The following is a 26,377-nucleotide window of genomic DNA, read 5'->3' as shown; positions in this document are numbered from 1 at the left end:
GCTTTCCACCACAAAAGAAAAAAAAAAATTGCCCTTAAGAAAATGGACAAGCTTCAAATTACAGGTGTTCAAGTAGCCCAGAGCTAGAAGGAACATAAAAGTAAGTCTTTAAAACAAACTGCTCTGGGAAAACGTTGTTATTCTAGTGAAACGTAAGCAAAAAAGTTACAAAAGTACAGCACAAAAAAGAAAACCAAGCAGGAGAGAACTGCATGCTTATTTTTAAAACATTTTTTGAATACCTGGGGTTTGATTCCACAGAGGAAAACTGCTAGAGCTAGCATTCCCTGTATTACTAGCTTTTTTGAAGCTGTTTTGGACAGATCTGCATCTAGAATTTTATAGACGTGATTCTGTAGTGCATTACATACTGCAAACAGTTCAAGTAGTTTGGATTAGTTACAGAAATCTAGGAGACGTTTCTTCTCCTGTGTCTTTGTGTTTCTCTTTAACACTGCAGCAGGGCCACATCCTTCCTTCTCAAAAATGAGTGATAAAAATACATACAGAACAGTGGAACAGGAACGAGTCTCCAGGTTGTCCTATTCCACAAAATTCAGATAACATAAACAAAGATGCCATAGCGCTTTAATTTTGCTCTATCAGCGCCCCAGGAGCTGTAGAGTCTATGACTATGCAGCATCTTTAATCATATTTCGTTTGCTAAACTTTGACCTAAGTCAAGACCATATTAATTCTCTTTCTCTCTTTGATAAGTTGAGATTATAGTTTATCATCTTAATAAATTGCACTGATCCTCCTGTTTGCAAAACATAAGCTGTCATAAATTATTGCCTCTATTTCTTCATGTCAGTAAGAAATATTGCACATTAATGACGTGGTTCCTTTACAGACACCTGCTAAGTGCCTTTTTTTGAGAGAGAGAGCGGGGTAAACAACAGTACAACCGGCTACCTGATTTAAAAATGGTTTAGTAATAGCTGTGTGATTATCTCGGTGTGATCAATCTGGTCATAAACCAGGATTTTTATACCCTGAAGTTCACAAATGAGTTCCCGCAATCATGACCTTCCATGTAGCTGTATGTAAAGAAAGGGAGGCGATCCCTGAGGCTCCGAACAACTGAATGCTGCATCTTTCCTTCTGCTGTCATAAACACCACACCGAAAAGTTACACATTGGAAAAGATGGGGAGACAGCATAAACTCATCTACGTACCCCAGTGCAGGTGAAATATAAACATCAAGTCATACTAGCTTAAAAGGAGAGTGTAAGGATTTACATGAATGGCCTTGCAAAAATCCCTGGGGAACGGCACTGCTGAGAGGTCTGCAGTGCTGCATTTACTTCATCTTATCTGCTAATGATTTCATTGATTCAGCATATAAAACAAAAGGTCTTTAAAGCATTGCCTGCTGTCCTGTTCTAAAATTACCTTACAGGTTTCCAGGATTAAGATTCAGATGTTATCTAAAGAGGGATGTTATGTTTTCTTGCTGTTTTCAATTTAGTGCAAGCTTTATCTTTATGTGTGTCAGGACAAAATATGTCATTTCCTCTTATGAGATAGATTAAAATTATGAAATTCTAATACCAGATATGATGAATGGAAGGAGACAACAAAGACAAACATGTTGCTACGGGAATGTATTTTACTACAACATAAAGTAAAACATCTAATGTAAGCTTTAATCTCTCTCTAGTTAATGACTACGTCCTCAATATTGCAGAATCATGATTATGGCTCGTAATTTATTTACAGCTGATAATGACACGACTGTTATAAAGGTGTATCACTAAGGTAACAAACAAGCTGTTACAGCATGAGAGGTCTGAGATACTTACTTGGTATCCATAGGGTTGATATTATGAAAGAAATAGTGCATGTTATGGTAAAGCAGGCCGACAATGGTAATCCAAGCTGCAGAAAGGGAAGAGAGCAACAGTTGTAAGCAAGACATTTCTCTCCTAGACCTGAAACTCCGTGTTAATTAAGAGCCTTGACTCTGTTGACTTTTATGTCTCTGCTTTATCAGAATTCTGACTGTTCTTTTAAGTAAATGAAAAAGTATGAACATCTTGCAGTACGGCACGGGAGACATATCAAAAGTAAAATAGAAGGACACCTATCCTGCGCAACTGAACTTCAAAATAAGTTGTTAATCAGTTGCCAATTATAAAACCCCGGCATCGCACTACAAAGGGTCACACGACATACCAGAGGCAATGGGAGCTGCAGAAATCTCAAGGCTACTGCACCACCACCTACATTAACTGGCAGTTTATGAAACTCAGAACACAGGCGACCGGTTTCCACTTTGGTTGTCCGTTTGCTGCCTGCACTCCAAGTATTTATGGGTTCCCCAGCACCCGTGTGAAGAGACAGATGAGTATTTTCTAAGTGTCAGTCACACAGATGTCTTTCACTATCCCTTTTGCTGGGTTCCGGTATTTATACTATCAACTGTTTAAGGTAGGATAATAAATTTTTAGGTTAGCTCATTTGGACAGTGCAGAAGTGTGGCCTGAAGGCTAAGGCTGAAACTACTCGGAAGTGAGCTTTAGACGGGAAAAAAAGAAAAAAAGGAAGAGTAAAACATTCAATGGGCTGGACCATTTCAGAATCCAAGCATTATAATGCTCTGAAGGAAAAAATAAAATCTGTATAGTGAAAGGCTTTATAAGTGGAAAAGGAAAAGTGCCCTCACATGCTATTTTTGGCATTACAAGTGGGTTTGCAATTATAGTTATTCAAGCCTCAGAGCGCTTGTAGTGTAGTCCCCAGCCAGAACCCCCTGCCAGTGCAAAGAAACAAAGCTGTTATCGCAAATCAGGTAGACAGTTGGGTAATTATTAGGGTACTTCTCACTGCAGGGTATCCGCAGGTAACTTCACACTTTATGAATTGGGACCAACCTTCTTCGACAGAGGTGACTGTGGAAAGGTCTCTGGGTGTGTAAATACGGTGGATTGTAATTTAGGGCACACAGATCAGATTTTCAAAGATTTGAGGATGCAGGTAGATGTTTTTGTACATAGGTTCCTTCAATCCCTGATTAAAACATATATAAATAACTTCAAACTCCTTATTTTTGAGTCTTGACTAAAGCTTCAGATTTTTGCCATACCTTGCTTTTGAGATTGTTAAAATTTTAGCCTAGGTATGGATTTCTGAGTTCTGCCTTTATGCCTTGACTGTAGTTTACATCTTCATTCTATTTCTGTAGCTGCTGTTGCTTAAACCTGTAATTTTATAGTTTAATTTCATACAACATTTCGATATTGATTCTGCAGGAAAGGATAAGTAATACCTGATCTGACATCCTGGAATTTCTTAAAAATAACCAATTCAGATGATTAAAAATAGTTTATGAAATTATGGCTTCTCTGATGTAAAAAGATGCCAAAATTTAATGGCTTCAGTCTCTGTGGCCTCACTGTATTATTCAAGATTAATTCAAGTAATATGAAAATTCTACCACATTGATAAATAATTAGTGTGACAGGAAAACTGATGCTTCTTTAGAGCCAGTGTGATCAACAGTGATCAAATCAGGTACTTGGAGAAATAAAGCAAACCAAAACCTGTTTTCAAGAAAACTCATTTTTGGATACCCTGTTTATATGACTGTGTTCATCCCCTTAGAATTTTCCTTACCTTTTTCATGGAAAGCTTCACTGGGAATGGAAATATAACTCTGTCCTTGAGATGGAAATCGATAGTGGGACAAATTCAGAGTCTGAGGATGCATTTTGACCAAGCTGTAATCTGTGTGATAACCCAAACAAAAATATGATAAAATCAATAGCCTCTACAACCTACTTGACTATTTAACTAGACTTCCCTAATAGCTATTGCAAGTCTTGAATTTAAAACCCCAGATGTTTGCAGAAAATACAGTAAATTCTCCAAGTATAAAATTGCCTTTTATATCTGATTCCTTTATGACAGAGGAGGTGGTACGCACACTGTTAATACACCATGGATCACTTCACCCATGCTCAAAAACTGAGCTTACCAGGGCAAGCAAAACAGATTGATAACACACTCCTCCACTGACATTTGAAGGCATTATTTCAGACCTCCACTGCTCCATTTGAGAGCACCAGTGTTCAAGAGAGTACGTGCAGTGATTAATGGTACTGGTGACTGCTCAGGTTATTTGCACCCGCCTCAGCAGGGCAGAGCAGAACACCAGAACAGATAAATTACCTTTGCTACCTGTAGCACCCAAAGACACAGATGACATTAGGGTGCTAGGATGCTAAACAGCAGTAAAGTAAAATTCTCCTAAAAGATCAAAACTGTATGTATTATTTGCAACCCCTTGCAAAAAACCTTGCAAAATGGAGGTTTTGTAGCATCCAGACATCTGCAGCTTCGAAGTGCTGCATAAGAGCTCTAGGCTCTTTAACTGCCTTTTAGTATAGTATAGTATTACTAGATTAATTTCATAGAATTCATATTCTAAATCCCTCCCCAAATAACCTCACGAAGTTCAAGTACAGAGCTGATTACCTCTGGACTAACTGAACAGTCACCTTTTCTACAACAGAAACACTGTTTTGTATTCAAAAAGAGAAAATTATCAGGTTTGATTTCCTCTTTCATGTGGGCAAAGGAGGGGCTGCAAGCACAGAAGCATTTAGGACACCCAGACAGTCCAGAGAGAACATTTCTGCTAAATCCTACCTGCCACAGATGACGTGCCCTCAACAGTTAAAGGTAACGCGTTTTCATCCAGGTTGCGCGTCATATGAGCCATCACACTGTCAATAGTTTGAATTAAACTTCCAGATACGTGAGTGGTCTGGGGGACGAAGAAAGAAAAGGCTCTACAACAACCGAAATTGCAGTTCATAGCACAAAATGCCAAGGTGCCACATTAAATTCCTGTGTGACTCATCATTCAGCTGTCCAAAGTCAAATGTGACTTTCTCCACAACCTTTTCCACATATAGTGGACAAAACGTTACACAAACTGATGCCACCCAGAGCCTGACCTTATAAAATACTATGTATTATAGAATGCCTCCAAATGACTCTCTGATCCCACCAGCATTAGACAGTCAGTTATGCTCAGGATTCAGCAGAATGAGGCCAAGAACTGAGCAGATTACTTTGACTATATATAAAGACTGGTATCAGACCTTTATTGGAACATAAGCTGGGACACTACAGTTAGGCCTTTCTTTCATCTTTATTGAAATGATCCCCAATATAAAGCTACTTTCAAAATGTTTATATGTCTCCTGGAAAACAACCCTCCAGGTTGAAACTTGATCCATGAAGTCTCAGAGTGAATGCATGTTTCAATAAAAATGAAATGTATTTTATATGAAATATATTCACATCAGAGATGATCAAGGATTTTAGGCTAAGAACTTAAATCAGTTAGACATCTTTTTATCCTAAAAGCATTTTAGGCTTCAGTGAGACCTTCATTTATTTCAGCCTCTCCTTCTCTCAGTTTAAAAGCTCTGTTGTGAACTATGTGATCCCTTAACATTCAAACAAAAATCTCAGGAAACTCCTGGGTTCTTCCTGCAAGTATTTCTCTGCACTCTAAAAAGTAGACTAGAAGAGAAAGAACATTCATACAAGTTACTTCTCCCTGTATTAGTTTTAATCTCTCTCACAGCTTCAGTTCACTAAACAGGTAGGCACTACCACATATTCCATGTGCATTGAAAAATATCAGTCTACAAAACAAATAAAACTTTTAAATATCAAAGCTCAGAGCTAAAAAAGAAGGGATTAACCACTTACTTTAGTGACAATATCTGTTATTTTATAAATACAATTTTGTTTTATTCACCCTGAAATATGTGGAACCGGACCAGTTAAAGTTCCCTTATTCTAATGCTCAAAAACACATTATAAAAGAAAATTACATCATTGTTCTGCCTGTGGGTCTTTACTGCAAATATGAAAGGGGCGTATGAGAAAATAAATAAGTCATACTGCCAAAAAAGGCCTAACAAGAAGAATAATAGAGGCAACCAGTTTCCTTGCTATCCACATGAAATTATGCAACCGAAGTAACCTAGAAATCTAAGGCCATTTGTCTTACCTCTGGTACATCAATCCAGTTGGGCAGTAACAGAAAGTCTTCAACAGCTTTTAAAAATGCCTAAACGATAAATAAAACTATGTTATTTGATTATTTATTAATCAGCTGCATCTCCTGGTAAGGATCCAAGGCAGATCTCTGCTAGGATTTTCTTAGATTTATTTTAAGATGGCAAGCCCATTTTCATTCAAGTCACAGATTCATCTCTACCTGCCAGCACTCTCATCATGTTCTGTATGGTGACATTTTAAAGTAATAGTTTATTTATTAAAAGGAACACCACTGCGAAACTCCCAAACTGCAATCATTATACTCAGCTGAGGTGACAAGAGTGGAACTGAGACTAAAGTGAATAAATTCTCCCATTTTATCTAGACTCGGATGACATTAATACCTCTTTTAGTCATAGATGACTACATATTTCAACAGCACTAGGTAAATATCTGGGTCCCATTACTTCTACAATTTATTGTCTGCTTAACTTTTGCACTTAAAGGTTGTTTTTGAGGTCAAGATCTGTCATGGTGGGCACTGTGCAAGGGCTCAGCATGATACGGTCCCTGCCCTAAGGAGTCTTACTGATGAAGACAAATAGAAGGAGGGGTAAAGGGAGCACAGAAAATGAAATGAAAAAACCCCACATCTCCTGCTTAAACTTCTCTGTTAAAACGTCTTACAAACATCAGCTGAATATAGAAAAGTTCCACTGAGAAATGTGGAAGAAAGCTGCAGGACTTGTCTGAGCATAATTTTACAAGCCATAATACACAGGGCAGTGCCGGAGCTCTGCTAGATGAGCTTACTTTTGGGCAGCACAAACCTTGCAGCCCCCCTCAAACATTCAGGGGTGATTTCCACCAGGCGTGTACAGATGCTAAACCCAGGACCCAGCCCAAGTTGCCCAGAGCATTCAATGAGTATCTCTTGTCAGGGCACAGCATCACTCCAGAATTACTCCGCAAAGGATGTGTTAGACCACTGGAAAGGGAGGGAAAGCAGGAGCGCTGGGGCCACGGAGCAGACTGGTGTTGTAACAGAAAACACAAGTCAGAACTGCCGGCCGCAATGCATTATGAATGTGTGTCAGTAATCTGAAAGTTTATTGCACATCACTTAAATTTTTTTTGTGCTGTGAGGCATATGACAATCAGGACAGAGATAACTTTACAGAAAATAGCATGCATGCTCAGTGCGTGCCTTTCAGGGAATTAGCTGCACACAATACAAAGCCTAACCATCAATCAGGCAAATGACAGAGTCTCTGTGTATGATCAGGACTCTCTGGTGTTTACTTCCCAAAATAGCTTTGCTAAAGATAATCACGTCCCACATTTCTGCCTGCAAATCGCTTTCACGGCGCACAAAGCAGCATCAGATAGCATGAATGAGCAACCAAATGGCAACTGAAATGATGTGGGAAACAGGTACGACATCTGACAGGATGATGTTCCTTTTTCAATTTAGAGCCCACACAAAATTTTCAGCAAAACAAAGGAAACAATGTATTAGAGCTTTTTGGAAGGGTTTTTGCTACCTATTAAACCGAGATCCATGAAATCCAAGCTTTACAGTTTGCAAATGCTAAGCTTTTAACACAAACTATCAATTGCTGTCCATGTAGTTTTCAGAAGCATTTATTTATTTTGTTGGTCTGAGTAAATAATCCTTGTCACCCTGGTATTACCCACAGGCTTGAAGGAACAATCACTAGTGAGGCCAGAGCTGATTACTGTAATAATAGCTTTCTAGCCTGCTGAAATCAGGGAATTAGAGGCCCATCGTTTTACAGAAGGCTAACTTTATGTTAGCAGAACATGACCCCCTGTCCTCAGCTCAGACTGCAGAAAACGCCTTCTCTTCTCTTTTTTTCTTTTTTTTTTTTTTTTATCTTTTCTTTTCCTTTTTTCCTTTCTGGATTAGCTTAATAATAAATTACTCAGTTAAGCTTTGAACCTGATCTTTCCATGAACCAGTTTCAGGGGAGGTTTGCAATACATCTACACAGGAGTCCTGGCTGTGATTGGCACCCGGTGCAAGGTAAAGCTCTTGACTCGCAAAAGCTAAGGACAGCACCACCACAAGCAGGCCCCTTCCCACAGCTTTCCTCCCGCGACACAGAGCTGGCAGAGCAGGGCGTGTGCCTCTGCCGTCACAGACTCCAGCAAGAAAAAGGCAAAACAGAGGCCGGAGGAGAGGCACAGCTTGCCCTCTGCTTGCTACAGGAGCAATAAATGCTAACGAAAGGTAGGGCAGACAGCAATAAGGGATAACTTTTAAACCCTCAGTGCAGGCGTGAATCTCAAAGATAAGTTACAAGTTTATACTGGGGCAGTGACCCGGGGCCAGACTGGTACGGCCACAGCCGGAGCGCTCCCTGCGCCCGAGCTGGTTTGCTGTTAGCTCCTGCCCCCATTTTGCCGCTGTCACTACTCTGATTACAGCGCCTTTATGTCCTGCACCTGACAGATGACTGTCAAGCTCTGCTGCATTTTGGATCAGCTGGGCCATGCAGAGAAATGCTGACTTTTTTTTCCAGAACTATGCATTCTTCACTGGATTCCCTTGCAGCTGAAAAAAAATTAACTAATTATTTTCTCCTCCTCTGTTTCCTGCTCAACTAAATAATTATTTTTGATACGTGGTCATGCTTCCAGGATATTAAATAATATCCCCAAGAAATAATGAGATCTTCGAACTATTTTCTGTGGTTGAAGCTCACCTTCTGCTACTCCCTAACATAGCTACTGCTTTTTTCCTATGTATTTTCTGCAGTCAGCACAAACTTTCAAAGCTGCATTCAATACTCCAGCTTCTGGAGAAATTTCAGGGTCATCTGGCTCCACACACAGATGTGAGAAACTCTTACCTCTGTCAGGCTTAGAGCAGTGTTTTCTGACAAGGACTTGTTGGGCAAGCTGAAGGACACGTTCTCCAGGTAGCCCAGCATGGTGCTGGGGGAGCGGAGGTTCCCTCTCTCCGCGGTCAGATTAGTTATGATGGGACGATAGGCGTTTGTGGAGAGCTGCAGGGGCAAGATGCAACTCATCAGAAGTCATTCCATACGGCACTCGTTATTTATTGGTTTTAGCCCAAAAGGGAGTTTGAGGCATAGCAGGCTCCTGTGGTTACACACAGGAGCCAAGGGAACAGGAAAGCACACGGATCAATAGATAGGATAAACAGGATAAACAGGCACGGCTTCATTTTTTCATTAGCAGCTCGGGTCCTATCTGCCGTGGTTTCCTGAAAGCCTCTGTGAACAAGAAGAAAACTAATAGAACTTTGACACTGCCGAGAGCAAGAAAGTGAAAATATACTGCAACGGCTAATTGCATGTAGGCGGATTACAGCTAATTGTATGTATTCTGCACATGAAAAATTAATTTTAATTAAATCTTTTTCATTAAGCATTTAACTAAACAGATGAAAACTAGTTTTGTTATTGTGGTGGGAATTTTTTTCTAATTTGAAAGGATATAAGAGGAAAAATTAGCAAAGTGTTTTTTAATTGTCCTATATCTTCAAAGTTCATAAGTTTCTACATTTTTTCCTTTTTTTTAAAATATTTTTATTTAATAATGAATTTCCTTTATCTGCCCTACATTAAGAGTTCTTTAATACTCCCATCTTCCCAGAGTGGTTAAAAATTCTCCCTATGCATATCTGAAAACATTTATAATTGGGGAATTGCACGCCACTAATGAAAACTGTGAAGCGAGGAGGGTCTGTAACTCAGTAATACATACACATTCTGACATTAGAGAAAAGAGGTATGAGGACTGTCTTACCACAGGTTTTGCAGTGGTTGTCACCACAGACCATGGGAGCGTTGAAGAAAGCAAAACTTGCACGCCTGGGGAAAATACACACGCAAAAGAGTGTGAACAAATCTGATATTCCCACGGCAGGTTGAACCAGTTCTAACCCAAATCAGCGTATTTGCTCTTCCCTGTATTTTCCTTATTTGCAGCACTGTAGCTACACGGGCTTGTTGAAGGCATTTTATTTACTGATTCTCTCATCAATTTTATTTCCTCATCTTTATATATAGAAGCCTTGCAATTTAGTCTAAGTGTTAAATACTTAAACCTTTGTTTGCAAACAGGAAGCTTCAGGTGTTACATCTCAATTGAAAAAGGGCAACTGTACAATTAAAACGTCGGCATCCGTCTTCCTTTTCTAACACTTCCCCCAGCATTTATGCAAAATATTTATGGAAAAATAAAAAAAAAAAACCACAACCAAACCCCTATGTCTTATCAAAAATACATAATAATCTGTAGGCACTTCTGACAATTCCATATATGACCGTGCTGTATTTCTGTGTATGTGATAAAGTAGGACTGGAAACATACAGACACTGGAAAAAAATGAGACTCAAGTCTCAGCTATGATCTCCAAATGTTAATGTTACCTATATCTTGAGTCTAAATGGCTTAAGTGCCAAATAAAATCACACCCATGAAGGCAAGCTCAGAAAGACTTTTCCACATTATAAAAAACTGTAAGAAATATTCAAAGCCAATGGAAATACTTTCATTGCTTGCAGCAAAGCTAAGGCACCCTCAGATGAAAGAACGTTGGTAGAAATGGTGGTATCCTAAAGCTTTGGGGCACGCTAGTTTTGCATAAAACAAATAACAGGGGTCAAGGAGTCAAAACAGCTTTCATTAGTAGCTTGAGCATATTATAGGTGACGTCTCCATTAGGTGTTTGTAAGTTGATTTCAAGCACAGCGAGGTTGCTATTAATCCGACAGGCTTTACTAATAAACGTCGCCCACTAGCACTCTATCTGTTGAAAATTACCATATGAGCATGTCATAAATGATTTGTCGAGACAGAAAGAATAAACTCAGTTTTGGATGGTTTCCAGTTGCTCCATTTTAAAAATATCGATTGCTCTCTGTGCAAAGGGATTTATTGGTCATTTGTGAAAGAAATAAAATTTTCTTCTAATCTATGTCTTACCAAGAATTTATATTTGCCAGGAGGGTGGTATTTCAGCCCAATCAAAGAGTAGTTGCATATATAGGACACATTTTTCTCATGGATCCAGAAGGAACATGACTGTTCATTCTATTAAAAAACAGGCTGTCCTTTTCTTATGCCGAACCACATCAGCCCAGCTTCAACCCTGCTTTATGTCCTCCAAAGTCAATAAATAGATACCAAGAATAACTTTTGTTTACTATGTTTATTACTATTATAATATCCATTGCTTCCTCTGAGAATGTTCTAACTTCATCCGTCCACTACTTTGAAGGAAAAAGCAAAAAATTAAGTACTCCACTTTTCTCAAGTGCTCCAAATCACCTGAGCACCTTGAAATAATATTGGCTTGAAATTCTTCACATTTACAAAAAATACATATATATACACACACACACACACCCGGCATCCCTTTATGGTTTAATTCCTAAGCCCCTAGAAAACACACATCAAGCTTCACTTTCTATTAAGAGATTAGAAATTTATTTTTCACAGAAAATTGATAGTTCCAGGTGACCCTGAAAGCCTGTGAGCACCTAATGTCATGCAAATTGCAGTAAAGTCACAAAAGCTCACAGCATGAACATCTCAATGTGTAAATCAGGGAGTCTGCTATACAGCCTTCTAAAAATCAGGCAAAATTGTGTACAACTCCTTAAAGACTTAGAATTTAGCAGAATCCAAGGGCCCAACTTTTTCTGCAGATTTCCAAAAGCTAGCTACAAGCAATAACGTCCAGCAACCAGGTAATCTGAGCCCCAGGAAGACTCTTTGCAAACCAAAATATATAGGAGCGAAGTTGAAACTTAAGTCCTGAACAGGATTTGCATTCGTGGAAAGAGCTTTTCATGATGCCTTGATTATTTGTTAGAGTGAAGGTGGGAGGGTGGAGGGCTTCGGAGGATGGTTGCTGTGAGTTCACAAGAATTCGGGGCGGGGGAAGAGTTCTCTTTGGCTTTGTGTAAGTCATACTTCTCTGACAGTGAAACAGGGCACACATATAGATGGATCAGGTCAATTTGAAAATCTGCTCTGGAGTTTAGCAACATAACATTCTTCTTGAGTTACACTACATCAAAGAATGTGATTTATGGTAGCTTTGGGTTGGATAGTGTTATAGTAACCCTAGAGTGTTGTGAAAGATACAACAGCCAAATAAAATAGCATTTTTTCCAACATATCCATTATAAACATTATAAAGCTAATAAAACTTTTTTTTAAAGATTTTAAAACTATTTCCTGTATCAAATGAATACTCTCTGAATCAGAATTTTTGAAGACTTTCATAGGAATCACTTTTAAAAATAAAAAGGTTTTAAAATAAAAAATGTGAGTGCCATTTCCATTATTTGTGTGGCAAAGCAAATGTATATACACAAACTAGATGGAGGGGTTTCTTTTTCAGTGACTTCAGTCCTACATAAACTAGTTTATATTTTCTTTTTTGAAAAAATACATTTTTTTACATATTTGATTGCTATAATCAAACCTGGAAGTCACAAACACACACATTCTCGTTTCCAGGGTCTCATCGGAAGATCTGTGTTATTCAAAGAGTTTCTGTTGTGAAAATGGTTCCCATGGGTTTAAAAGCACAAAGTTATGGGTGTAACTGCTTTAGCTCTCAGTAACCTAGTAAGAATAAATGAAAGCAGGGAAACTGCCAGCAAAGCCAAATGTTCCAGATGCCCAATAGCTTTATTCCCGGGATGGATGTTTTCTAATTGCTACTCACACACAAGCTCTTAATAGCAACAGCCTGTCTTGTAGTGAAAAGTTTATAATAAAGATCCATAGAACAACTGACAGGGCAGTAAACCAGTCTAAGTCTTTGTTCTAATTCGATTCTTCACCTTTTGTATTACATTTCAGCTGATATGTTTTTTTTCTAGTTCACAAGTATACATGAGTTAATAGGTTTTATCATGTCAGGAACTGGAGAGAGAACCATTATTAGCTACATCTGCAGGAATACGCCGAGTGACTTGGCTCTAAGTTACACAACAACCAGAGCGCAAGATAGAAATCTGGAGTCAGTCTTTCCTAATCCTGCTCTGCCTCAAGTCTAATTATTGCTCCTCTTCTCCTGATCCTAGGGGACATAACAATGGCTGGATACTTCAGGTCTTGGTAATCTTTTGTGACATTTTTAAAAGGAGCTAGAACATAGGATAAAAAGGCTGCACATCCAAAGACAACTGGGCGTTTCAGTGACATTCATACCTGACTTCTTCTGCCTCTAAAAATTATGTTCAGTAGCTGAAAGATGTAAAATGAACACAAATCCTACACAGCAAACATTCTGAAGTCAGCATGTTTACAGAAGATTCATTTTGACAACAGTGCATATACTCACCAATAGCAGCTGTAAAGTACTGCTCAATTTCATTGGGGGTGAGTGCCCTTTCCCATATAATAAATTCATCAAATGCCCCATTCACATAGCGCTTGGTTTGGTCCCGCTCTGTCCCAGTCAGTAGATTTGCACTGGGGTCTCCATAATCATAGAAAACTTTCCCATCTGGATCAGTTGTGTTCAGAGTTCCATTGACGTAGACTTTCAGTCCTTCTCTTGATTTCCAAGTAAAGAGAATATGAGTCCAATAAGGACCTGCAAAACATTAAAAGTCACAGCAAAATCCATGAATCAATTCCATTTAGAGTCTTTCCTGTTCAGAAAGTTTTGCTGACTTGTGCGATGCTATAGAGCTGTATAGGAAGTGCTGAGAGTGAATTATGGAATGCTGATGTCATGTATATTAATCTTTATACCCACGGGGAAGCCCACACTTTGGCAGAATGCCTGTTAGCTTTTGTCTGAACTCTTACTTGGGCTCACTGCAGTTTCATAAATTACACTTGCTAAGTATTATTGGCCAAGATTTGAAGTCTCTTCAATACTGCCTCGAACTCATAAAGACTGTAAGAACCGGAGAACAAGCAGACGGACTAATTAAAAGTTGCCACCGCTTTTTTGTTGTACCTGAGAGGCTGAAAACATAATATTAATTTTCACTTGAACTGGGTAATCCACAAATGTGTGAATTATTCTTACATTTAGCAGCTTTTCTCTTAGAATAAGATTTCTAAACAGATTTATTAAGCTTTATAAAACTCCGCTACTATGAGGTGAGAAAGTCCTATTTCAGCAATGTACAAGTAGTCAAATTAAGGCAAGAAAAGGTTTAGTAACTGTCATTGGCATTTCTAGAAGGCCTAAATTTGTTCCAGTCGCTAGGTAATACCGCTCCCCAGCAACACACAGTTTAGACAGAAGCAGTAAGATATGTGATATACCAAAATGTTTATTAATACTATGCCACGGCATACAAAACTTGACACTCAACAGATAACAAAATGACCAAAGCCCTAAACACCCAGTTAGATAGTTACCAAATGAAGTCTTAATTTAGGAGGCAGCAGAGGACAGCACGCGTATCCAGTTTTAGAATATACTGAGAAATGTCAGGGATTAACCTGCATTCTTCGCTCATGTTTCGCCTAAGCGCTCATTAATCTATAGATGTCAATAAGAATTCCACTTCAGAAACAACTGCAAGTTGGGTCTGAGGGCTGTTACTGAACAGCAACTATTCTATAATACAATATCACTGTTTTTTTCAGTTCATACTTAATGCCTCTCTCCCCCCATCAAGAGAATTCTTGAGCACAGAGCTCTGTAGCTATTTTTATATATCCACTTCTCTTTCCTGAAGTTGTGCTCTTACCACCACATCTCTCTACAAGATTAAAGTAAAATATAAAAAGATATTAATAATTTAAAAAAATTATAAACTTTACCTGGTGGACTAAAGCTTGCTTTCCACTTCATCATTGCATTCCCGCGGGTGTAAAATTCCACTGAGCCCTCACCTTCGTTTGAGCAGATTTTGAAACCACTGGAAATTACTTGTCCACCAGAGGCAGGGAGAAACTTAGCCTGCTGGTCTTGAGTCTTCCAGAAAAAGGAAAATGTTACTCCTGGTGAAAGCAAGTGAGAGGAGATTTTAATGAAAAAAAAACAAGCAATAAAAAATTTCCAGTACTGTAGAATACAGAGAGTGGGAATGCCTTTGAGGACAGATCATCTGCTAGCATAAACAAGGACAGCATTTTTAAAATCAACAATGCTCTAAGAGTTTAAACCAGATAAACATCTCTTTCTTGGCTTCGCATCACATATGCATACCCAGGACATAGTAGTAGTCATTGCTTCCCGAGTCGCTTCTATCAGTTAAAACTAAAGTTCTTTGACCACTGGAGTTGTTTTTTTTCCTTATAGATTTATGCTTCCATTCCCTTTGCCTTATCTCTCCAGCCTCCTTCCCCTTCTCACCCTCCTGTGATGATCCCCTTTATCCTCCTGTGACCCTCACTTGTTTCAAAACACAAGTTGCTCTTGTATCTCCATATCCTCCACCAGCATCCACATCTTATTTTGATGTTCACCAAATGCCAGCACAGCCATAAATTTGACTGCTTCCCAAGCTACTGATGCGCTAACTGGCTGCCAGCGTGCCCATGCTTATTGAGTAGCATCCATTGCTAATGACACTTTCATTTTTCTAAGCATGTTATTACCTCTGTTTTCACACTTCAGTGGTCCAATAATTGCTGAAAGCAAGGAACCAACGTAAAAGAAAGGGATAGCAACATATGCAGAGCCTCAGTCAAAATTCTGAGGTCTCCACCTACACAAAAATCAGAGAGTTGTTCCCAAAAAGCAAGTGCAATCCTGCAAGTGGATATGTGATTAACTTTGTCCACAAATAATCCTGTTTAACTCACAGTAAATTTTACTATTATGCTCTAAAACTGAAGAGCTCTTCAGATTGCACATTACTAAAGAAATATGGTTTCTGTAAGATGGCTTGTTTCTTTAATAAAGGTTACCTCAAAAGGCTTGATTGAAAGACAAGAGCAAATCAAACCTCCCTCACACTTCAGAAGTTCATAGTGGCTCTGCTGTAGAGGTTCTGCGGTCAAATGCAATTACAAAGAAAATGGCTCGACTAAACAGCTCCTAAAAATGTTCATCTCAGAATTTATAGTACAAAGTGCTGACAATAAAATCTGAGTTCAGAGCAGGTTGAGAAAAAGTTTATGAAGTACAGAAGTGGTTTTGCCACAAAGAACCAGAATGAATTAAGTTGGCAATGACCCCGAAGATCACTTCATCTAAAGGGCCTGCTCAAAGCAAGGCCAATTTAAGAGCTAGATCTGGTTGCTCAGAGCTCAGTGGAGATTTTAATATCACCACGGATGCAGGTTGCACAGCCTTTCTGTGCAAACCGTCCTGATGCTTGGCCACCCATGTTGCATAGAAGCTATTTTTTCTTAGCTCTAATCAGCATTTCCTGTGCTGCAATGAGCCTGCATTGCCTGTCCCATTTCCATTGTGCATCTCCAAGATTGTTTAGCTCCATCTGCTGCTATAACCACCCATGAGGTACCTGAAGACAGCCCTTAGCATTCCCTTTCCTCAGTGGTGTAAGGAAAGCCTTGGCCTCCCCTCCCATGTCATATTGTCCAGCCCCCAACGTCATCTGCTGGAGGCACTCTGGCTTGCCAGCCTCTCTATTGTATCAGGGGACAAAAATGGGACATGGTACTTCAGATACACTCTCATGAACACTGAACAGAGGGGAATAATCATTTCCCTTAACCTACTGACTACGCTCTTTTGACACCTAGTCAAAATAGCTGTCTGGGTGATTTTATAGTTCGCAGTTCTGCAGGCCACCCAGGCAGTATGAACTTTGCCAATTTGCTACCAGATAGCCCAGCACAAGTTAATGAAGCCCTCAAACTATTATGTACATTTCTTGTTAAATCCATAGGGTGGTTTTTTTTATATATATGTTTCGTAATTTTATGATTAAAGATGGAAAAGCCTCAGACAGCTCACTATAGTCATCAGAAATATTCCCCCCACTACCCTCTGGAACATAATCTTTTTATATTTCACATATTCTTTTTGTCACATTAACTTAGCAGAGAAGTTAAAAATCATATTACTGTAGAATAAATAATTTAACTATGTAGTATCTTCCTAAGTGACCTTTCTGTTTATCGTCATGACAGGACCCATCAATTTACATGATCTACACACCATTCCCTAAATGCTTTACACATGATAAAATAACCACCATGGAAATACTAATCAATTATCGTTGGCCTCCTAGAAATCAATCAGCTGGTTTCCCCCACCTTCGACTGTCTATGCTCTTGGACTACCCTGTTGCCATCGTTGGATCCTGTAGCCACAGGAACACTGTGGCTCTAAATCCTCCTCACGTGCACTTTGGTTCATGAAATGCCAAAAAAACCAAAGGTGGAAAATAAACACACAGCTTTATGAAATGCGACGTTGCGCATAGGGCTGCTTTTTTAATTTTTTATTTTCAGCTCCACATATATTGACTAAATCTATCTTTTCCTACTGTGTTCAAACTAAAGATATTAAGAGAACATTCTCCTGCATCTTTCACAAATGTTTCTTTTGACTAAAAATGCCACTTTAATGAGCCCCAAACTGCTCACAAATCCATTAGTTAAAAATTACTTGAGAAAGAAGGCAGGCGGGGGATGGATGTTTCAACATTTTAAAAACAAGAATCTTTTTTTTTCTCAGGTTAAAATAACAGATCTGAAAAGTTATTACACTTAGAAGGAAAAATATTGGGATTTTTGTTTCATAGGTTGTAATATTTCATCTGAAAAGATCCCAAGATCTTTCAGAAAGCCTTCCCTGCTCAGGTGTGCTTAACACCGCTTCACACAAATGCAACAAACGAACATCAAGGGGTGTTTAAGCAACAGTACGCTTAAATAAAATTACATCTTATCATTGCCACAGGTTTTATTTCATTCAGAGAAAAACACAGACACTCTCTTTAGATAAAGGGGTGTTGGTTTTTTACTTTTTTTTTTACCTGCTACAGTGATTTAGTATTTATTGTTTATAGGATTTCTTCTCTTCACATTTCATCTGCTGAACATTTCCGTGCTTTATGTTTTTAATGCTCTTGTTTGTGAGATACTGGCAGTGCTCTGGTACTATACAAATAATTTATTCTGATTATTATGTTATACTATAGATGTAGAAATAATATGACTTACTGATGATTTTTATTTCCCAGTGGTATGAAAAAAATATTAAAAGATACAGCATGCATCAGAAAATATGCCTACAGGAGGCTGCGGTATTACTTTTTCCAATACTCTCATGTAATAGTTGTGTACCATCTGCTCTGCGAGTTTCTCCTACTTTCTTAAAAAGTTAATAAAGGGCTCTTGCTACAGCAGCTAAAAAAAAATAAATCCTATTTCAAGTAACATTACCAGTTTGAAGAATGGCCTAAATCAATAAAAGCAAGAGACTTCAATGGTAACAATGCTTCTTAAGCTTAGGGAGTGCTGGAGTTCACGTACAGAAGGCCGCCATATTTCCACTGATCCTTCCAATCCTACTCAATCTTAAATCTCTAGTGACTGTTTTACCCTAGTGACCAGCTGTACGTTTGGTTTGGCAGTCACATACAGTTTTAATCATCTTCTGTAATCAACATATTGTCAAATCTGTGCCCGCCTAGTACACCTGTCATTTTGTGACCCTGGCCCAAGAAGAAAGGGAAGTGAAATATAATTAAGTGATTAAGCACCTACAAGGACAAATGGATTCCAAGACACCAGGAGACTTAAAAATTTTATTATCTCCGAAGATAAATCTAAAAAAAACCCCAAAGCACTCCTGCTAAGAGGCCACACTGAAAAAAAGTCTCCTGAACTTGAGACCTGTAAGACAACTGCTTTGTCATCTTGCAGTTCATGTAGGAATTAATCATGGTGCTGCAGGAAAGATTTTGGGCACTGTAAGCTTATTTCTGGTTTTGTTTGAATTAATTATACTGTAGATCATTGATCTGAGTAGTTGGTAATTACTTCTAATTCAAATTGCAGTTAGAAAAGCCTAAATTTTTAAAAAAAAAAAATTGAGCTTCGCTGAAAAGTCAATAAAGAATAGTGTCAAGCTAGAATTTTAGAGAGTTCATTCCAACGAGGAAACAAACAGTGATTATTGAATTACATAATTTGACAGCAAAAGAAAAGCAAATAGTAATTAATGAATTTACTAACCTTCAGGTCCACAAACTTCTGGATTACTAATGCAGGAATTTTGATAGCTTCCACTGAAGAGAAAGGTAACTCCTTTCTTTTCAGTGACGTAAATACCTTTGTTCACCATTCCTTCTACAATATCTAAAGGAAAAGCAATATACAGTTTAATATTTATGTAAATCACAAATTCCTGGAAACATGATTTTAACAGACTCATACACCTCATATGTTTATCTTGTCCCAACTATAGGTTTGCTTTTGGTTTTTTGTTGGGCTTTTTGTTGTTGTTGGGGTTTTTTTTTGTTTGGTTGGGGTTTGTTTGGTTGGTTTTTGTTTTGGTTTGGTTTTTTTAGCATGGTGGGGGTTTGTTGGTGGCTTGTTTGTTTCTAAAGAACCATACAGAATCCTCTTTCATTTCAAGCTTGTAAAAATTATATCTGTCACTCAGATTCTTGATTCACTAAGACTGCTTGACAAAACACATACACCGAAAAATTATTATTTCAAAGAATCTGAATAAACCTTATCCTTTCCAGAGTGAGGAATACTGGCCACATCACAGAGGTGTTTCTGTGTTACTGTTAGGCTGAGTTAGTGAAGAAACTCTTTAATCAATCAAAACTGTAACAGAATTGGGTTTTTCATTTTTTGAAAGGGAAATTTTGTGATCAAAAGCCACTTTTCATTTTTTAAAAAATCGATTAAATATACTTGACAAGCTATATTTAGAAAGTAGAAATATATATCCTTTTCAGATATCCTTTGGTATGGCCTCATTGCCATTTGGAAAGGCTATTTCTTTTTCTAACATGGATAAGGACTAATCATCTTGTGATTTGATTGTGATTTTCTTTTGTTCCCTCCAAAAGAAAAGCACCATTGATTCATCTCCTACTAGCTGAAGCACATGAGCCTCCTTAAAGCTGAAAACCATGATGCTTGTTTAAAATAGGAAACCTCACCAAGGTCTGAGAGTCCAGCTGACAGATGATGATGGGAAGTTAATCTCATTTTTATCTTGGTACAAATAGGGACTAATTTTAGCAGTGAAGACAACAGGAAATCACAACTAACAATTCCACTCTGTTAAGAAGCCTGCACGCCGCAGAACACAGAGTAGTCTGTCACCTATTTCTGAGCAGGCAGCATGTAATTGTTCGGTTTGGAATTTCACGTTAACGCTACTGTTTGCAATAGCATTTCTGCAAGGATTGTGAATATTCAGGACCTTGGTTTTAAGACCCTTCCCTATAATTTCTTCTGAAAAAGAAGTGTTAAGACAAGAGTTGCTCCAAGGGAAACACCAGCGATGAGAACACAGCCTCTTCCTGCTCTGAGGTGCAGAAATTGCCAGCTAGGTGCTACCTGGTACTTGAAAATCTAACTAGATCGTAAGGGACATGGGGAAGGCACACAAATGGTCTGAAACACGTGAAGAGTGGGACATAAGAGACTTATCTCTGTATTTACCACTGTGCACCCACCTGACTTAACAGAAGCCTTTTGCACAGCAGAGCGTGGGGCAAATCATGCCAAGGCTGCGCAGTCAGCGCTAGGGACAGACCCTCTGCCTGGAGCAACAACCACAGCTACTGTTCTCACCGCTTCAGGATGGTGCACCCCTTCATGCCTTGGGGACGTGAGCAAAAGGGCATCTCGCTTTCAAACTGCAGACAACTATGAGGCACGAGGACCACAGTCACAGGAGCCCTCAGTGAACGTATGTCCAAATATTTTCTTAGTTCCTGCCAAACCTCCAAACAAATATAACAGTTTTCGGGTACCTTCCCCTCCCTTCAAGGAAGAATTCATCAGGTTTTGTCTCTGACAGATAAAACCTGGTTTCTTTTAAAAATGTGAGTGTGTATTATGGAGTGAAGCAAACATTTCTAAGTTCTTCTCGAGTAACTTGAATTCTAAATTAAGCTAGCCAGAAGAAATCCCGTAAGGTAATGCATTTCTGTTTCCATAGCATTTCCTTTGCCATTGATGTCACTCTTTTTAATGTTCATATTGAATATATCCTATTATGTGAGAACTATGCAAATGGTCTATAAAGCAGATAAGTGAGGACTGAATGGAATTAGGGTCATTTGAAGTTCATTATTAATAGAGTTCACATTTGCCAGCATACTTTTACTGCTGGAGTAGAAAAATAGCGGGTTTAGTATTTTAGTACAAACCTCCTAGTGTCTGAGCAGTCCCAGACAGTTCTACCATTTTCATCCTCCTCCTTGGGTCAGATTTGCTAACAGCTAAAGGTGAGTTAATACCTAATTGTAAAGGGGACAAGAGGTCATATTTCAATTGCACCTTCACAGCTATAAATCCTAGTGACTTCAATTAAATTACTTTAAGCTTATTCTGGTGTAGATGTAACTAGTTTCCAATCTGTCAGGTTTCTGCCTGGAGAGTTGCCATTTTCTCTTCTTCCTTTTATCTCCTGATGTGTTTGTGTAAAAAAAAAAAGCCTAAAACATTAAAGGGACATATCTCTGCAGATTTTTGCCCCTTTTCTTTTTTTTTTTTTAATGTGTTAATCAAAGATGTCATGATTGACAAGACCTTTCAGGTTTTGCAGATTTGCTTGCATTTGTCTTTCCTACTGCGTACTTTAAAAGTTACTATGAAATGGTGAAAGACTGATGGCTTCTTTTCCCTTTTAACCTTGACAGAAAAGAAAAATTTCAACCTATTTGTTCATATGTGTTCCTCTGAAATGTCATCTCTGTTTCTTTTAAGCTTAATACAAATATTTTAGGGTTTGGAGGACCGCTGGGACCCATCGTTCCACAGGCTGCTTAGCACAGGGATGCTTCTCCCAGTAGTCCAGACTAATTCAGGTAACTTTGCAGGAGTGCTTTTTCGGTAACGTATGCCAGTGTAAGCATAAATAGACCTTTACGACATGACCACTCACAACAAAACTCAGTGTTAGCTTTGAATCCAATGTTACAAGAACCATCCAAGCTCGACAAATGCAGAACAAAAAATATGTAGATCCTCACCTACAGTTGCAGAGAAGTTAGAGTAGGCAGAGTCATTGGTATATACAAAGGTAGAGTTATGGGAAGGAAGCACAGTGAAGTTGTGGATTCTTAGAGCTGGGTGGAACAACAAAAGAAAATAAGCAAATGAGCAAAACAATGAATAAACAAATCAGTAACGAATTGACCAGTTCATATCTCTCAACATAGCACAAATCACAGACGTTAGTCAGCAGCCTTAACAATTATCATGCAACAACATCTCCCAAGGACTTGTATGCGTGGCAGCGTTGCATTCTTTACACAAGTTATGTAAATACTGTAAGCATCTCTGAAAATTTTTTTTCCCTTTATTTACAGTAACTGAGGAGAAAAAAACTATAACAAACACAACTGCAGCTAAAGGGCTCTGAAATATAATCGTGCTGGAAAGAAAGTCAGCAATTATAACAAAAATCATTCTACAGGTGCAAAAGCTATGGGCAATTCAAGTCTCGTGTCCAGCTCTGGGCTCGCCAGTACGAGACACACGCGGGCATTCTGCAACAAGTCAGGAGAAGGGCTACAAAGATGGTTAAGGGACGGGAACATCTGACACATGAGGAGAGGCTGAGAATGCTGGGACTGCTCAGCCTGGAGACGAGAGGATCTGGGATCTTATCAATGTGTATAAACACCCAACAGGAGGTGTAAAGATAGCGCCAGCCTCTCCTCAGTTATATCCAGTGAACAGATAAGAGGCAATGGGCTCAGATTAAAACTCAAGAAATTCCATCTAAACATAAGAAAAAAAACCAAACAACCTTTTTGTATCTGACAATAAAATTTTATTCTCCAGGGTATTTTTTTCTTATTTTGATAATTTAACAGTATCTTGTGCACTGCAGTTATTTACCCTGGGCAGGCAAATAGAGCTTGATGGAAAAACCATGAAAGTAAACAGGGAGACATTGATTGGGATTTAGACCAACTGAGCTCACGGAAGGGAAAGGTAAATGCTTTTTTAAAAAAAAAAACACCCACACATAAAAACCTCAAGAGAAAAATGCTTGGAAAACAAGGGGTCAGACAAAACCTGAACATGGCCACATCTTTTTTTATTTGCTATATGTTGGGTTGATTGTTTCCCTTCAATTGCTTCTACTGCTGAGATAACCAAAAAATTAATTTGCTGACACTCTCACAACACAAATGCATTGAGAGATATAAATCTGGCTTCACACACAATGACTTCAACAAATAAAATGGATTAACATGACAGACAGATTATGATGCTTCAAGGATTTAAGAGGAGAAACATGGAATGAAAATAATTGCATGATATGATGAGTGGAAAAACAAGAAAGACTCTAGCAATAAACAGAAGAGTTGTGTAATCAGAATGGTATCAAAAACAAGCAAATTGTCACCTGCATTAGATTACAGCAATAAAGATAACTTTTCTTGTATATCAAAGTCAAATACCAGATAGATACATAAAACTTCTGCTGGAGGCAGTTGAAATAATATCTGTGTATTATAACACACAATATAAGCGACTGAGAAGAATTTGAACTACCCACTCCAACATCAAGGGAAGGATTCAGCATTGTAAGAATTGCACTGCAGAGAAAAAGACTTTTGGCTACTGGCATCCTCAGCAAATAACAGCGAGACAAAGTCCTCCAAACTTTTTTCAGCAAAGTCATGCAGCTGGCTGATTTATAAAGTTATTTAGCACAATGTCACAACGGGAGTCAAAGCAGATTGCTCCTGTGAGCCAGTCCAATTCCTGTAAGTGAAGGTCTGTGGGACCAGGAACTTTATACATTCTGCTTTATCTCTTCCAAGACACTACTGAAAAGATTGCTGAATTTTGCTGAAATAATGTAATTCAACATAATTTGAAAAACAATCTACCATCAGTTGTCATTTTCCCAAGAGCTATATTTTATATATTGCTTTCAAGCGCTTTCAAAACAACATCTTTGTAACGTGAGTGCCAAAACAGTGCTAGATATGGAGTGCTTTACTCTTCTTGAAACTGCGTGAAGTCCAGTGTCAGAAAATCACTTTAACACAGTGTTAGAGACCTCATGGTAACTTTTTGTAAGAAAAACTATTATTCTATTGAAGTCAGTGGGAATGCTGCCATCAACCTCTAATGGGAGCAGAATATTGCCCAGATTTATTTCTGGTCAGTCAATTTCATTCCTTTAAGAAATTTTGTGGAAAGATGGGTCAAAGTTTAAGCTTAAAATACTTGAACACCTCTGGAATAAAAGTTTTTAGATATTTATGGATCCTTTGCCCACTTAGGAACAGAGGTTGATGTTGCCAATTTTGTGCGATAAATAGCAATAACTTTGCACTTTTGTAACATTTTTCACGTATGGTTGTAAAGGTCTCTAACTCCTGATTTAATCTTCTGCAGTGATCTTTCTGGGTAACGATACTGCAGTCACCAGTAGTAACGCAGCGGCTACCCCTTGGACTAGTACAAAACAGTTTAGCTCAACTGCCAAGGCGGCCAGCTGGAGTGTGAGAAATACTGGGGGATATACATCAGCCCAACTTGGAATTGGCTAACGTGTCAGAAGAGGAAGAAAAAACAGTTCATGTGAAAATTACTAAGGGACCTTTGAGTCTCAGAAGGAAGCAGAGCATAGTTGAAAATTTCATCTGAAAGGAATGGCCCTGCAAGCCCACGATGCTGCGATGGGATACAGTGGTTCAGTCAAAGCTCCATTAATTACATCACCTGCTCTTCCCCCCGAAGCACCCGTCACCCGTTTTGTTCCTGATGCAAAACATCAGCACCAGAGAACTGCTGAATCCAACCGGACCGCGTCTTAAATTCATTCCCTCTGGGATCCTGCAGCCCTGACAACTGACTCGTTCAAATCAGGGAGGGTTTTGCCTTACCAAACCCCTCGGTTTTGCCCAACTGGAAAAAAATGTTTAACTAATGCTGTAAATAGTGCTTTTAAGGAAATATCCAAACACACATGAGGAAGAATTATTCAGATAAGAGCTTGCGCTTATCTTTCTATAGATATTATGTGCAATTTTGAAAGGTGACTGAAGAATCTGGGTATTTAACTCCTTCCAAGAAGCAAGAAGAAGCAGGCATCTTTGCTGCGAGCTTAGCCAAGGACCTCAGTCACTGAGTGTATTAGTGCGTGTTATGCATGAACCAAACCAACTAATAACGATATGATTTCAATGACTCTTTGGATCATAAACCTTTTCTCTTTATAACCTTAACAATGCATAGACAGCCCATAAAACGTCTGAGAATACTCTATAAAAATCAGTTCACAAATACGATATCATTTGGACATTGGAGCACTGCAAAAACATTAACTGAAAAAAAAATCTCAACTGCCGTGGTACAAAAGCTAACCCCTTTCATTGCTCCTGCTCCCTTTCCACTTACAGACTGCCACAAATACTTATGTTACTGCCATTGCCAACGAATCCTTTGTCTACCTCCATTTGTATCCCGAAACTCGTGAATTCCGTCCACATCTTCCAATGGCCAGTAATGAGAAGCTGATGCAAGAACTTTGAACCCTTTCAAGAAACACAGATAAAAAGGTTATTCAAGTAAGGCCCAACAAGGAGTGTAGCAAGTCTCCACAGAAGAGAGCAATAAAGGAGTTCAATAGGTTAAGTAAAACAAGATATTTTACATAAATCAAGTACTATACATAATCAAGACCACAAATCAAAATAGCAGAGGAGATTAAAGCCATATATCTGACTGAACACTGAAGAAAACCTGCTTTTAAAACTCAACTGATTTCTATTCTAATTGCACTTAAAATGTGTAACAATCTCTAACTATATCTCTGCTAGCGTATCAGGGAGCATTCATTGCAGTAACGGTTGAGAAGTCATTGAAGAGTAATTTCAAGATTTTACTGAGACTTTAAACACACGGTGGCTAGTGCAAAGCACTGGGAAGGGAATGCAAGGGGGAAACATTTAGCATCTGTAGCACACTGCTCCTCCCGCCTCCTCCATAGGTAACTCAGCTATCTGCAGTTCAAGGGAGTAGAAGGACATGCTAGAATGTTCCCGGGAATCTTATCCTCTTTCCAAAACCCACTAAAAAATCAGTGCAACACCTTCAGGTTATATTGATCAAAGCAATTTTTTTTCACCTGTGGTCTCTATGGAGAGACACTAGTGAGATATAGTAAGGAGCAGCACTCAGTGGTGGAGGATCTGCAACGTGGATGAGAGTATAGGTGCCTGC

At 38.7% G+C, this 26,377-nt stretch overlaps 1 protein-coding gene across 4 annotated transcripts in view; it reads right to left on the bottom strand.

The window, feature by feature from the left end:
* The window catches only part of ADGRD1 (adhesion G protein-coupled receptor D1), a 158,017-nt gene that overhangs the window by 125,143 nt on the left and 6,497 nt on the right, over positions 1-26,377 (bottom strand). For 3 of the 4 annotated variants that reach the window (XM_064466444.1, XM_064466445.1, XM_064466443.1), the window contains 11 exons: positions 25,606-25,689; positions 22,156-22,251; positions 19,166-19,288; positions 14,828-15,007; positions 13,383-13,637; positions 9,824-9,888; positions 8,902-9,057; positions 6,036-6,095; positions 4,655-4,772; positions 3,620-3,730; positions 1,807-1,882 (listed from right to left, as the gene is read on the bottom strand). In XM_064466444.1, the coding sequence (XP_064322514.1) occupies positions 1,807-1,882; positions 3,620-3,730; positions 4,655-4,772; positions 6,036-6,095; positions 8,902-9,057; positions 9,824-9,888; positions 13,383-13,637; positions 14,828-15,007; positions 19,166-19,288; positions 22,156-22,251; positions 25,606-25,689 (1,324 nt within the window). The remainder of the gene's footprint in view (positions 1-1,806; positions 1,883-3,619; positions 3,731-4,654; positions 4,773-6,035; positions 6,096-8,901; positions 9,058-9,823; positions 9,889-13,382; positions 13,638-14,827; positions 15,008-19,165; positions 19,289-22,155; positions 22,252-25,605; positions 25,690-26,377) is intronic. The other variant, XM_064466446.1, reaches the window with a different exon arrangement.

The sequence above is a fragment of the Phalacrocorax carbo genome, chromosome 15, assembly GCF_963921805.1.
Source record: "Phalacrocorax carbo chromosome 15, bPhaCar2.1, whole genome shotgun sequence".
NCBI classification, from domain to species: domain Eukaryota; kingdom Metazoa; phylum Chordata; class Aves; order Suliformes; family Phalacrocoracidae; genus Phalacrocorax; species Phalacrocorax carbo.
This window is presented reverse-complemented; position numbering and strand designations above follow the sequence as displayed.